This window comes from Ornithodoros turicata, chromosome 4 (assembly GCF_037126465.1).
Source record: "Ornithodoros turicata isolate Travis chromosome 4, ASM3712646v1, whole genome shotgun sequence".
Lineage (NCBI taxonomy): Eukaryota > Metazoa > Arthropoda > Arachnida > Ixodida > Argasidae > Ornithodoros > Ornithodoros turicata.
In genome coordinates this window covers 21,273,053-21,287,865 of record NC_088204.1, presented here as the reverse complement: position 1 = coordinate 21,287,865, position 14,813 = coordinate 21,273,053, and the positions used below count along the sequence as shown (strand labels likewise).

Below are 14,813 nucleotides of genomic sequence, written 5' to 3'. Positions count from 1 at the left end.
CCTTTGGCACATCGTGGCCTATATTGCTAATCTGCCATAAAAATACCAACCACCATAATAATCGATTTAATTTTGTTGATTGGAATTTAAAACTAGCCAAGCAGAAGTATCGTTTTTCTTCGTGAATTTAGGTCTATGTGGCTGCAACACACTATTTCAATCAAAATTGCGGGGCTTTTTGTGAGATTTACTACAAAAACGTGGAATCCAAAAAATCTATCACTGGGCGAAGCACGCTCGCTAATTGCGTCTGTGTTTATGGAGATGTTCATTATCGTATTTTTACAATTTTTATGAGAATGGAAAAACAGTCTAATGGATGCTCGAAATCACCTAATGTGGAACAGCACAATACATGGCAGGAAATATGAATAGAACTGCGCTCTGTTACGCATGCTGCTTTTGTTGTGTTTTCTTGGAGGGTGTCTCCTCTTGTCCTCAGTCCAGAGTGTTATTGCCTGCAGCCATAAACTCTCTGATTGTGTGCATATATTTTTTATGTAGAAAGCACTCTTTACATTTCTTGGAGGGGTGATGTGCTACATAGGGGCACCAGAACTTGGCAGATAAAATTGTTCATCAAACGCTTACGCACTGTTACGTCGCACTCGCGTAGTGATTGGACGACGGTCAAAGACGAAATCCTTCGAAACCATCCCGACTTCGACCACTTCTTCTTGGAAGTACCGGGCAGCACCACATGGCAGGAAGCCGTGGATTCGCCGGACCAGGACAACACTGAGGACGGGCGGATCCCTTTCCCGCTGCTGGAGTTGTCCGAAGCAGAGAACTGCTTCCTGGAGCACAGAGCCACTCTGGAAGCGGAGCAGAGGAGAAGAGAGCTGCGCGACCAGTTCACGCAGCTCCTGGAAGAGACCGGGTACGTGACGCCCGGAAAAACGCTGGGGGAGGTCAGGGTCCTCTTCATGGGGAGGGAGTGCTACGAGCAGCTCTCTGAGGCTGATCTTCTCGAGGTCTACGAGGAGCACCAACGGGAGATCACGGAACGCGCGAGGGCTCAATTTCAAGAGTTGCTCCTGGAGCATGCTGAACTTTTCTACGAGTTTGCCAACGTGGGACCCGGCAGCGTTATCACTCAAGAGGACATTGCTAAGATCACAGAGGCACTGCAAGAAGATTCCAGGTAGGCTAACGTGGTACTCACACGAGTGACATCCCCCGCAGAAGCGGAAGACGCGAAAAACGTCGTAGCTTTCTGAGTGCGAGCGCTCAACATCCAGTGTTCACGTACACTGCTAACCGGTGGGAATATGCTGCGACACAGCCACAAGATATTCCGTAGCAGACGACAGGAAAGACGCTGACAGTGTCGTCTGCCAGGTGTGCAGTACGCCACTCCCGATATTCCGCACTGTGCGAATGCTCAACATAACATGGGACGGAACTTTGTCTCTGTGAGCAGTGTTTTCGCTTTTTCTTCCACTAGAATCTTCCGTAAGGATGTCGCTCGTGTGAACACGTGGTAAATCGAACTTCCTTCCCTTATCCTTTTCTCTCATGAATGTGTTTTCCAATGCCACCTAGATACGGAAGGCCCGCTTAAAGGGTCGGTCGCATCCGGAAACCCATTCTACGGAACCCATACCACTATGTTCGGCATCGGCTGACAATCTACCCGTCTCATTTTTTTAGTCTGAAAAGTGCTCGGAGGTCAAATAAAGGAGTTTTAAAGATCAGTGCTGCGTCCGCTGTCGCGGAAGCTCCAGCGACGTGACGTCACTCCCAAAGCGAGGAGTGGAGCGTGCCAATCAGAGGAGGAAAGGAGCTGTGCAGACGTCCCTGTAACTCTGAGATACCTGCACAGATGTGAATCAATTGCTGCAGGCTGATCGCTGATGGCAGCATTACTTCGTCAGCAAGTGCATGCGTAGTTTCTGTGTTTTCGACATAGAACTTCATACGGGTCTTTCATATCGTCTGTGTGGCTTACACTTAAGAAATTTCATCTATCGTTGTGACGTTACAATTTGGTATAGAGTTAAATTGATGTAAATTTTACTTATTAATTAATTTAGATAAATGAAATCATTTGAACAGTTTTATTTTGATACTGAAGAAGATTAGTTAGTTAGTTAGTCACCAAAGTAGATTTATGCCCAAAACGTTGCTGACCTCTCCTGCGGTGAGAGCCTCGGAATTTTTTTATTACAGTCCCGCAAATAAATGTATTCCAAGGAACAGGCTCAACTTTTTTCATTCCATGACAAGTGCATTTAAAGGAGCATGGAAGTAACTTGTAACATATATTTTTTTATTGTGGGATATGGACAAATTGGACATACGACTACAGCCGCCGACCGATTTTTCGGACATGGTCGATTATTCGGACTCATTCGCGGAACGGCCGCGGGTCCTATAGAGATGATGTATAAGAACGTCCAAAACTTTGGACGCCGTGCAGCTCGGTTGCTCGATATTTTGAACTCTGTTTGCCCAACCAGCAAATGTTTCTCTTGGGCTGACGGAAAATATTGGTATCGTCCGAAATCCGTATCAAAAGAAATCAACCAATTAAAGTATTGAGGCAATAGGCAGTGATTGTTCATTTTCCACTCCTCTGAGTAGAAGAGGTCTGTCGTAACGCTTTTGCGTCTCCGTTTTTGACCAAGCCACGTGCTGTCCGTCCGCAAGTCGCGCGACAGCGCTGTAAAGCGAGCTTCACCTAAAGCACGTGTGCGTTGGGTGAAGCCGACTTGCGGACTTAATAATAATAATAATAATAATAATTAGGGGTTTACGTCGCGAGACAACTGAGATCATGAGCGACGCCACAGCGGTCGGTCTGTGGATTGCTTTTGCCCACCTGAGGGTTTTTTAACGTGCGATGAAAGCTCATCACACGGCACCCCGTATTTAACGGCCCTCGCGGAAGACGGCGTGTCTAAGCAACTTGTACCCTGCCACCAAGTTGACGGACTTGATGACAGCGGTCGGGAAATAAAAGCCGATGTTATCAGGCAGAGCTGGAAGCGCGTTAGAAAAGCATCGACAAATTTCTCCAGCCTACGAGGGCTTCGTACAGTTTATTTTGAAGCGAAATTCGTTTTTTGGGACTGCTTGATTATTCGGACTTTTGCGCGATCCCTGCCGAGTCCGAAAAATCAGACGGCGACTCTACCTTCAGGAACCGTCACGCCAAAATATTTCCTTTGGGAGGCGTGAATTTGCCGAAAATATTTGTTTACGAGAATGCGAGTAGCTGCGGCGGCAATCTCGCCCGTGCTACTCCAGGCGTGCGGTGACACGAAGTCAGTCAGCGCTTTTTGTTGGCTGGTGGGAATCACCTGCTGGTGAGGTGGACCAGTCAAGACGCGGGAGGGGTGGAGCGAAATGCAACTGCAGAAAAAAAAAAGAAGGCGTGCTCCTCACTATTGGGGAACTGACATTATGTCGCAGACTGTTAGCCGAGGGAAGGAGATTTCCTGTCGACAGCCCTGGTGAAGGAAAGCTCTGTTCAGGTTTTTAGGACCGCCGTGAACAGTCGCTTTGTTAGAGTGCGGAGGGGATTATTATTCACATAATCTCCTCCGCACTCTAACAAAGCAGCCATTCACCTGGGTCGTAAAAGCCTGTACAGACCTTTTCTTCCCCTAGGCGATCAACCCACAATTCTCATGAACCTTTAACACATCATTCCTAATGCTTTAAATACTCTGCCAGTGATGAGGACGGTGCAGAGAAGAAGAACAATCCTGTTCAAAATATCGGCACTCGTCCCGAGGCACTTCCCTTCATATGGCCATGGTATCGAAAGTCCCACACGAATGAGTGGCGTATTGTGACTGTTATTTGACGGAATACGTGACAAGAGCAGATGCCACATGTTGAGAGTATGGTGGAATTTCCACTCTGCTAAAATAAGAAAACGTCACTCCATAAGAACCAATGAGGGTGCCACTTTAAGAAAAGGAATGCCGTGGCTGTACAGGCGTCATGCAGAGTTACGGGGCGTCTGGACGCCTCCCTCTCACTCACCTGCTTAGGGAGTGACGGTGGAGCCTCTGCAGCTGCAGAGGCAGCTCTGATCTTTAAAATTCGTTTATTTAATACCTAAGCACTTTTCGGACAGAAAAATTAGTCAGCTAAATTCTCGGCCCAAGCCGAACATAATAGTATTGGTTTCATAGAATGGGTTTAGAGATACGACCGTTGCTTTAAGAGGAAGTAGCCTTAACAAATTATGCGGATGAGCGTGTGCTAGTTTAGGAAATCCTTGCCTACATTGGAGCTATCCTTTCCTCATCCCAGGTATAAGACACTAGACCGATTAGATCAGGATCGCATGTTGATGCTGCTGCGACATTTGGGTTTTGTCCACGGCCCGATTCGAGAACATTGTCCAGCTAATCCAAACTGCATGGACAACCTTATTGAAAAGGTCATAGCCCAGAAGGCACATAGGTGAGCAGAACTGCGGCAGTTTGGAAACCGATTGGTTCTTATGGTCTGCTCTTTGCTCTCCATGTTATGTAGGCCATCATCATGGACTAGAAATAATCAGTGGCTTTTGGAGTCTGAGAACAACCAGCTCAATCTGGTAGTCCTCGGGACAGGGGGACTTGCTGATGAAGTGGCCAGTGCTGTTAGGGTAAGGCCAAAGTGCTAGTTTTATTTCTTCTCGAAAATAATGGTTCTTAATCTGGAGATTGCTCGGCACCATTCAGGCAAACTGTAACGATGATACCTTTGAGCTGGACAAAATCCAGTACAGCCTGGACTTCAGGATCATCGACGGGGACGTTGGACTTCCGCAGAACTCGTTCAGGACCACGGATTTCACGCCTCATGGTTTGTGAGACTCCTCTCTCTCTCTCGTGCAATGATTATGGTAGCGCCTCTATCTCTTAGACTGATATCCCTCTTTGCAGGTTGTTTCTGTGTGTACTCCAATCACCAAAGTCTGGAGTATGTGCGTGACAGCCTGGAAAAGACGTTGTTGTCCAATTTAGAACAGGACGATCGGCTTCCCTTCCATGGTCTGCCCATTGTCATTCTGTTTGCAGCCGACGCCAGTATCAATGAGAAAGATCTCGTGTTCCTGCGAGAAGAAGGACAGAATCGTGCGAAAAGGTAGCATTTCAGTCATGGTGACGTGTTACTTGCATAATAGAGTTGACATTTCTTGATTGCTTGACACGGTGGCATAGCTTGACATGCTGCTGTTGATATCCAGTGATGAGCTGTGATGTTGAGCCACCTTAGTCGATCGTGATGTTGACGTGCATACAGTTGAATCGGGATGATACCAATATTACAGGGCCATGGAAAATATTTGTATCGCCCGAAATTGGTACGATCAGAAATGAAGCAAATGAGTACACCAAAGTTGCAACAAAATGCTATGTATTTTCTCTTTGCTTCCAATCAGAGTAGTACAGTGATACCCCGTAAATTTGGGACTTACGGGACTCGGGGGAAAAATGTCAGAATTATCCGAATGTCGAATTATTGAACTTGCCATTGTAAACGTACTTTGACGTAAGAAAAGCTCTCAGAGTATGATAGTTTGATTTACAAGCTCATTTGCGCTGCTATAAGTTGTTTTTGGAGCGTGGTTAGGTGCTCCACCGCACTTGCACCTCCAGGAGCACCCGAGCAGAAATCGTCCAAAACAGCAAGTGCTTCTGCCGCGGTTGTGGCTCCTCATATTCATCGTCTGACGATAGTCTTCTCAGCAGTTGCAAGGACACGATTCACAATTTCATCTTCAGTCAAACTGCCAGCAACAGCAACACCACCGCGAATTGTGACGTAGTCCGCTAGTTGCGCCGAAGAAGGCAAGAGATCACGGGTTTGACAGGCGTGTACCCCAATGCAGACAGATTTCTTCTGTCGCGTAAAACCACAAAAGCGAAAGCAGTTCGAGATTTCTTCGGAGTCGATTATGGAGACGCCATGGCAGCTTGGCGTGCGGCACAAAAACAAAAGAGAGTGAGGCACGTGGTCACTCGTTGTTCGATGCGTGCTTGAAAGGAGAGAGAGACGGCATCACAGCGCTGATAACCATAGCAATGCGAGCGCATCTGTTTTTCTTAATTGAAGAGTGGCACCGTGGAGCAACCACTTTGCCTTCTTAGTCCGCGTGATCGTTCGGGCGCACCGCTGTCACCGTCTGAATTATGCGGTGGGCGCATGTCTGCTTCCGAATTAACGAGCATTCCTTACCGTAGGCTTACATCGGCGTATGTCGGGACCGCATGAGTAGTCCAAATTAACGGGGTTAGAATTATCGAGGTTTTACTGTAGTGGTGTTTTTAATGCTCTCGTCTGATATGCCGCAGAGTTACAAGGGTAGTGCCATTTTTGGCCATTGCTGACAGCTGCACATTTTTTTTTTTTTTTTTCCATGACTGTCGCAATTGTCAGTGTTTGGGCCTCCCAGTTGTGGTGCTACTATTCAGTCAATCTCCTCAACCATACTGAGTCGGCAAAGTTTGATTCAAGCAGAAAAGTAGCTGTTTATAGGCATTGCAACTGGCTGGGCTTGCATGCCTGAATGTGTGTCATTGGATAGCTGCAGCCAGCCTTCCTGGTGGCGGTCAGTGACAGGACGAACAAGAGGCAACACACGCGATGCGACGGGGTATACGCTTGTGCTGGTAGAAAGGCAGTATTGGCAATACATATTTTGCTGGTGTTTTACCGAAAAGTAGGTGTTGGGCACAAAGTAGGCTTAACTAATGTAATAACTTATTGCTTGCAGCTTACAGTGTCCCTTCGTCGATGTGACGACTGCGGGAGGTGGTGGTGGTCCTGGGCAGCGGCTGGACGCCTCGCGTCTACTTCAGGCAATGTCCTCGCTCGTTGAGAGTATCCAGCGACGTGCGGGACTGTTGCAAATCTACCACAGCCTCCCGGAACAGGCAGCATGCCCAGATCTCAGGGTCCTCATGTGTATGCTCTGCGGTGATCCCTATGCGGCGGAGCATGTGTTGGCACCCCTCCTAGCGCACCAGTGTTGCCTGGCCACGGGCCCACACTCTCTAACATTGGAGACGTACCTAGGGGCCGAGGGAAGCAAGCGGTCAGTCCAGGTGCGCGTCACCTCGTACCACGAGGCCACGGCTTACCGGGACCACCTCATCCACGGCTTTATACTGGTGTATTCGGCTAAACGACGGGCATCTCTAGCAACACTGAGGTAAGGAGCCCGCATCTGATGCGAATAATGAAATGCTTGCGTCCTCGTTTCTTCTTTTTAAACTGGGGGTGTGGCAAATGCTGAATGTTATTCTTGAGGTTGAAAGTTTGGTTGGATAAGGTGACATTGGTTTATGAGGAGGAAGTTAGGCACCTTTGTTGGCACTAGAAAAAAAAAAAAAAATTAAATGTATCAGTAAGTATCATCACCTTTTTACTTCGTGTTTCCTGTTTTCTGCCGTCAAGGTCAAGATGTTTGTGTGACATTGCATGGGAGCAATAGGGGGATTGTCTGCCTAAGGAAAAGGGGAAGACATTCAAGCACAGATGGCAATGGCAAATGGGGGGGGGGGGGAAGCTTGGGGGCCTTATGTTTTTTAGGGTTAGAGCTGTTTTTACCCCTAATTTGATTAATTGTCATTTACCCTTGTTTTGCGAGTCCTGATATAAAACCCGATCCAAACAAACTTTCGGCCCCTTCGAGACACGCACTTCGGATGGGATTGCATTGTACTTGTTCAAAATTGCTCTTGTCATCATTCTTCAGAGAACGTGTAATAATAATTAACTACTATCTACTTCAAATACGACAGGAAATACTTTGCTATCACATGCACATCTGTTCGCACTGTGATCAATTAAGGCTGGCAAGACATTGGTCTTGGAAATTCTGACATCCTCCTGCACATTGGTCTCCTTTCCTTCTTGCCCAGCCTTTCTTTGGCCTTCTCTTTGTTTTCTTTTCCGGGTTCATGTTAGGACCTGGCCATGAATCACCAAAGAGAACAGTAAATCTGATTGATTGTCGACTGTTGACTCCTCCTTTGTTTTCACGGTGGGTGTACATAAATACAGTCGACCACCGTTTATCCGGGCTTCATTTATCCGGATCCTGCGCTATCCGGACACAAATGTTGGGGGTGGATTTAAGTCCACGTATTTTTGCTTCATATATCCGTGCTTCAGCTTCTGGGTCCGAACAATAATTTTCAGGAAACATTGCGGGAAAGTACCCAACAACCTGCTTCACTTATCCGGTCTTGGGCATGAGTCAGTGTCCAACCTGCTTTTTTTGTCAGCGGGGGCGACAACCTTTAGGGCCTAGAGCACACTATACCACGCTTAGAGGATTACCCACTTTACTATCGCGCAATTGTGTCCAATGCGGGGCTGATGACAAATCCAGTGTGTAACATATAAACTGGTTCTTCTGAGACTGGAACACATGAAAGACACGGACGACATAGCCTCGAAGCCCTCACAGTTCTCGAGTAGCTCAATGCAGACGGGTACGATGAAACATGTGCAGCCATTTCGATGAAGACTCTGTTGATATTGCCCGTTGTAAGAACGACGGCGGCGAATCAGATGACTGAGCAGAGGAGCCACGAGTGGTGGCACTCCCAGAGGCCAGGGATGCACTTAGAACTACCTTGGAGTTTTTTGAGCAAAATAATAATGTTGCCCAAGTTAGTGCAATCGGAAAGAGCTTAGGAGAGCTTAGTACTTACTGTAACCTTGTGCAAACGAGCATGGAGACTTTCTTACGCGTCACGCAATAAATAAAAGGCCCGTTGACAGCTTCCAATACCGTGTTTCACTTATCCGGATGCTACGCTGTCCCGACATTTTCCCCAGGAACGGAGACGTCCGGATATAATGGGGTCGACTGTGTCTTGATTGGGAACATCTTCACATTTAAATGTCATACATCATGTGTACTTACCGTTTGAGTAACTCTCTCCATCTCTCCACGTCTGTACGCCACTCTTAGCCACAGTTGCTTCGCGGCGCTGACGCGGAATTTAAAAAAAAAAAAAAAAAGATTGCTTACATGCAAGTAATGTTCTGAATTGAGCTAAAACAAATATGGACTGATGTTTTCGCGTTTCCTAAAGCTGTCGTCAGAGCTAAGCTTATAATAGTGCTTAAACGTGAAGTTGCGAGTTGGAAGTTGCATGGAAAAAGAAATATGATGGTAGTGGTTATGATAAGCTCCTCCTTCTAATGCAAAGAAAGTACATACACAGATCAAAGGAAATAGTAGTGGTGGTGCTTTCAAAATAGAAATGCTTGTCGGTCTGCTGGCAGAATCGTGCCTCCCTCACAAATTAAGAACTGTCTTGTGTTGTCCTGTAGCGCAGCAGGCTCCGCCGATAATATGGCCGCCCTGGCATAGACACCAAGAAGAAGGGTGAGGCACTCATATGGTGAGGTGAGGTGTTGGCAGTTTCCTGAAACAGAACAACTGTCAAACACGACACATGCTCAAGTGTTGGGGTGCTCTGAGTGCCCAAGCGCAATTCATTGTTGTTGACAGCAGAGGTTGCCGTCATACAGCCGACGTCCAGCCAACAAACTAATTCGTTGATATTCTTCCGCAGCGCCTTCTCTAAGAACATATCCAATGTGCCCATCCAAATTGTGGCTGTGACTGAGTCAGGAAGTGCGAGCGCCTTCTTTTCGAGCGACCTCTCTCAGCAGCTCATTCGAGACGGAAATGCCTTGGCCGACGTTTTGCAGGCCCATTTCATGACTACGTCTTCTGCTGCCCCACAAAAGAGTAAGGGCGACAGGATGGCTTGCTATCCGTGAACTCTTAAATGCTCACTGATTAATCTCTGCGCAGCTGCGATCTACACGCCTTTCTTCAAAGAGGTTTGGGAAAGGAAACCACAGATTGAGAAAGCTTTTTATATGGAGGACTCTGACTACTCACCAGAGGGACGAACTCCGGTGCCACCACCCGTCCCCAACAGGCAGGAGTCCTATAACCTGTGCAGTGGAAGGGGATCGGTAGAAGACGGGTGAGTCGAAGTGGTGAAATGTTGGCATGGGAAGCAATCCTGATCCGCTCGAATCACTCGTGTGTAAGGTCTTTGTAAACTTTATAGAAGCGTGCTGTTCGAAGCGTGGAAGGATTGCGCTGTGTCATTGCTGAAAAAGTTTCCCAAGTTGTTGAGTGGACTTTTTTTTGCATAAGCTTGAAGGTTATTTTTTAGAGAACTGCTCCCGCTTACAAAATCACCACCCCAGTATGACGGGAGGTCGGAGGTGCTCTCTTGCAAGTGGCCAGTGTTCAGAAATGTTTGGCGGAACAAAGTGCAACTCAGCTTCATTCCGGCTTCAACCCTCCTCTAACACCTGCCTTGCAAGCGAACTTCATGCTTATGTCATACTGGGCTGGAGTCTCTATGAGCGGGGGCAGTTTTCTAGAGAATGACCAGAGTAGTGAGTGGGTCCAATTTTTGGACCTCGAGGGTAATATGACAGCCGCTACTGTGACTGTTGGTTGTCGACATCGCTGACCGGGAAAAACTGTTTCCAGGGGAGATTCCGAGGGACTGTATGAGCAACTCCCTGCTGATGGGCAGAGAGGATGTGACGGGGACGAGTCATCATCTGTCGGGGGGGCAGTGCCTTCGCTCAGTCCAAGCGATGACAGCGAGCTGTACACAAGCGTCTTCTCGCAGCAAGAAAATGGCACAGAGCACTTGGTCAAGCCGAGTCAAGTCAAGAAGCGGAGAAGCTTGCAAGCAGGTGGGTCCTCTTGTTCACCCATGGTGTCCATGTCAAAGAAGGGTTGACTTGTGGACAAATTGTGAAATGCTCAGCTTACTCAGGTGGTGGCCTCAGTGTCCCTATGCTTCAACGCTTTCTTTGGACGAGCTGTCAGAAAATGGTTCTTTTCTGCTTCTCTCTTTCCATCCCCTTCACCCATCCCCTCCCCAGACCTGTACCGCCAGTCCTTCCCGAGCACGGAATCCCTCGACAGAAACAAGGGAGCCCCGCCTCCCCCTCTGCTTCCACCCGGTCGAGGAGGTGGGCCCGACCTCTCTTTTCCGCCCCCTGCCCAGTTGGTGACGTTTGGTGGTGGCGGAGGAGGAGGCCCCACCTCTTCACCACCACCCACCTACTTCCCCCCATCACGCCTCCCGCTGCTATACGCCACGGGTCGTCGCAACCGCGAGGAGTCGCAGCTTCCGGCACGCTTTGGAGGCCTCAAGAAATCTAGCAGCCTCAAGGGGGCTGGTTACGCGATTCCTGCGGCTCCACCCCTCGTGCCCACTGGGCGGGGCACGACCTCCAAAGGAACCTCCAAGAGGGGACCAGGGGGACATAGGGGCATTGTGGGGCAGGAGCAGGGCGTGGAAGAACCCCTGGAGGATGCTTCAGACAGCGGGACTGACGACGACGATACTCTTTCTTCGGGGCTTGGCGGTGAATATGGCCTTCTGCTTTCAGTCTTTGTCTCTTGTGGTGTTGAGCTTCGTTATGCCAATGGTGTGGTTTGAATAGTGCGTAGGTGTTTTATTCCGTTGAGTTTTATTGCCTCATCCACTATGTCGTCTCAGTAAACGACTTCAGAGCATTGTAGAAGGATTTGCGTTGCATTATGTATTAGGCACTCATTACTAGCCAGGGCCCTGCTCTAGTTCTTGTCCAGCTTGACCATGTTCGAGGGGTGACCTTCGATTTTTTTTTTTTGCATGACACACAACAAGTGTGTGTGTGTGTGCAGACACGGAGCTTTATCATAAGATGTAGGTGTTCTCCAAGATTGGCACCACCAGAAATGACACTTGCTGTGTCGCTATGAGCTAGGTACTATGTGTATGTTGCCATCACCGCAGTGGTGCTTTGACATGCTTTGTTGTAGGGGGTGATTATGTAATGCTGCTTTAGTGGAATCACGCTCCTTTGATACACTTTCTGATCACAAAACTCCGCCGGAAAGTTAGCCTAGGGACCGGAGCTGCCGAGTGGTGGCACGCGCATAAGCAACAGGGGTGGCGATCACGTATGCCACACTATAGCCGTACGTTTGTGCGTGGGTTGAGCTGGCCATTTTGGGCACAACAAACCAAATGAGGCTGTTCAGCACATTTTAATTTTGTTTTATTTTACAAGTACATGGGTTTGCAGCGATATACAGCTCTCTGGACAGTATAATCGGCTGCGATAGGACGCAGGAGGAGAATCTTCAGCAAGCAATGGCTTTCAGATACCGACGCCCAAACTGGACTAACCACAAATTCTTTGTTACTTAAAAACGATGCATTGAGGCAGTTATCACCTCGGCACATTTTACTGTACATGCGTTTTGCTCGCATTTGAGTGTCAGAAAAAATGAATACTCCACCTGAGCGACAGCAATGCACCCAATCATCATTTATTGCCTATTCACTATTTTAGGAGTAGCAGAATTGTACAATGTTGCTATTGCAGGGTGGTTTCCACACCGGATGTTTTAATTAACTACATTTTATGATGTACATTTTATAATTCACGAAACAACAGTAATCACTAGAGCGTGGATTTTCATGCAAATGTATGTTTTTTTCTCGATATGGTGCATGTAAATGCATGTTTTACACGTTACATGTTTACACATATATCGAGTGAAAGTGCATATTTTGCCATATTTTCATGTGCAAGATCTTGCTACTTTTTTTTTTCTTTTTATGGATGCTTTTACTGGTTTCGGGATGGCGTTGGGTCATCTTTCGCAAAAAAGCTGGTCGGAATTGAATATTTTTCATGTTTCGGTGCGGTGAGGTGCAGTGTTGAACCTGCACCCTGGCTGCACCATCGTCCACAGCGTGCATTGCTGATGGGCCATACTTCACCTTCACCACATTGCCGTTGCGAAGAAGGGCGGTGTTTGCATTTGAATGGGAATGATGCAGTGGTGAGCTCAAAGCCATGACGGAACAAGCCTGACCATGGCCAGCACAAAAAATATGAACGTACACGTTTGTTCGTGTTTTTCGTGTTGCCCATGCTCAGGCTTGTTTTGTCATGCGTTTCGTCCACCAGCTAGACTGCGTTTACGCTATTTTATCAGTCACGAACGCCAAGCCTTCAGCTCTATGATATACCTATATTAGTGATGCAAGTATTCTTTGCTCTGTTCTGCAGAACGAATGCGGCTTTATTTTACCCTATTATATCCATTAGACAATTATCATTTTTTTACGTAGACATTTGGTGCATTGCTTTCGTACCAAAAACAATGAAAAACACTGCATATATTGAGGATTTTGACTGCATATTTAGAAGCTTTTCAGTGCATAGTTGCATGCATATTTCAGCAGTTGTGAGCGCATATTTATCGGCGCTCTAGTGATCACAATCAATGGCTGTGGCACTGAAGACTTTATATCACAGAACATCATGGCCATGAATGGTACTGGGCTTTACACCATCAGTTATGTTAATCAGCAAAAAACAGTGTTCTAGTGCAACTCATGTAATGTCTAAATGTCTTGCTGCCTTGGATGGCGAGACTTGTTTGGACTGCTCATCGTGAGTGGTGAATCTTTTCTGCCACCTGCGGCAAGGGTGTGATCTCGGAGTAGCCGGGTTAAGCTTCATCTTCTCCTAATGGGAAACAAAGTGCAGCCGACATCTCACAAAAAAAGAAAGAAGCGCTTAAGCTGTTTTCTGAACTCCTCTCACTCGATGGCATTGGCCGGCAACGCAAAAAACGACACCTTTTCACCAGAACTATCATATCCTGAGCGACACGACACGTTTGCGGCATGCAGAGATTTCCAGCCGAAATTTACTCACAGTCCAAGGATGCACGTGCATTTCAGAAACAAGCGTCTACACTGGTCAAAACACAGGCAGAAACAGAGGTGTTGTCCAGTATCAGCCGGCATTTTCTCCCCAACTACAGATGCATGCACCTCCGAGCAGCGGGGGTTTGCCGTAGGCAAACCTGACCTATTGTTCTACGGTGGAGTTTCGTGACCAGAAAGAGTATCAAAGGATCGTGGTGGAATGGAGGTGTATGCCCTTAGTACTGGCCTAGGTGACCCAAATTCTCTTTTTTTCTTTTTTCCTATTACGGAAAGACTATGGAGCTTTAAAATTTTTTGGAGTTTCTAAACATCCCCAGAATTTGTAATGCTTGCGGCTAGCACCATGATGTGCCCCTATATGTGGCACAATTTATTGAATTCCTCACGGATTCCTCTTCAGAGAGTTATAAATTTAAGGGTAACCTCAGTGCCAGATCAATTTATGTTTCTTTGGAATCTGTTTCCTCAATATTAAAGGGGCCATGAAGAAATCCTCAAGACCTCTGTAGCCATATGTAACGCATTTCTGGCCACTAATATATTTATCATGAGGAGCATGAACAAAGCGTTGGTGGCAATAACAGAGACATTAACTAAAACCCACAGCCGAAAAAGATGACTGCTGTGACCCGACAGTGTGAACCTTGAAGTGAGCAAATGATGCAAGTCAAGTCTCTTCTATGGGGTGTGTCAGGCAGCCGCTTGATTTTCTTTTCTTTTTTTTTTTTTGTGTGCGTGAATTGCATCTGTTGAAAAGTCCTCCTTGAGAGCCATTCTCTACCGAAAACTCACAATCTTCGGGGATCTCTTCATGGTCCCTTGAACCCTTTGAAGGGTGGGCAGAAATTACAACTGTGTGCCAAAATGGGAAAGGCTTCATAAACAAGGTACACACCTGATGAGTTTTGGAAAGTTATTTATAGAATATTCCTACAAATATTCCATAAGCCTTTGATAGTCATATTGCCCATATTTTCACTTACGTATAACAGGGCACGTTTTGTGGTCTTGTCTACAAAGTTTTGCGAGTGTGAGGTACTACTCGAAGGCACGGTGGCACGG

The 14,813-nt window shown here is 47.1% G+C and overlaps 1 protein-coding gene across 7 annotated transcripts in view; it reads left to right on the top strand.

Moving 5' to 3' along the window:
• The window catches only part of LOC135391307 (rho GTPase-activating protein 190-like), a 47,090-nt gene that overhangs the window by 12,681 nt on the left and 19,596 nt on the right, over positions 1 to 14,813 (top strand). For 6 of the 7 annotated variants that reach the window (XM_064621531.1, XM_064621534.1, XM_064621532.1 and 3 more), the window contains exons 5-14: positions 617 to 1,144; positions 4,270 to 4,422; positions 4,495 to 4,609; positions 4,686 to 4,809; positions 4,890 to 5,091; positions 6,725 to 7,162; positions 9,546 to 9,724; positions 9,791 to 9,968; positions 10,490 to 10,701; positions 10,894 to 11,382. In XM_064621531.1, the coding sequence (XP_064477601.1) occupies positions 617 to 1,144; positions 4,270 to 4,422; positions 4,495 to 4,609; positions 4,686 to 4,809; positions 4,890 to 5,091; positions 6,725 to 7,162; positions 9,546 to 9,724; positions 9,791 to 9,968; positions 10,490 to 10,701; positions 10,894 to 11,382 (2,618 nt within the window). The remainder of the gene's footprint in view (positions 1 to 616; positions 1,145 to 4,269; positions 4,423 to 4,494; positions 4,610 to 4,685; positions 4,810 to 4,889; positions 5,092 to 6,724; positions 7,163 to 9,545; positions 9,725 to 9,790; positions 9,969 to 10,489; positions 10,702 to 10,893; positions 11,383 to 14,813) is intronic. The other variant, XM_064621535.1, reaches the window with a different exon arrangement.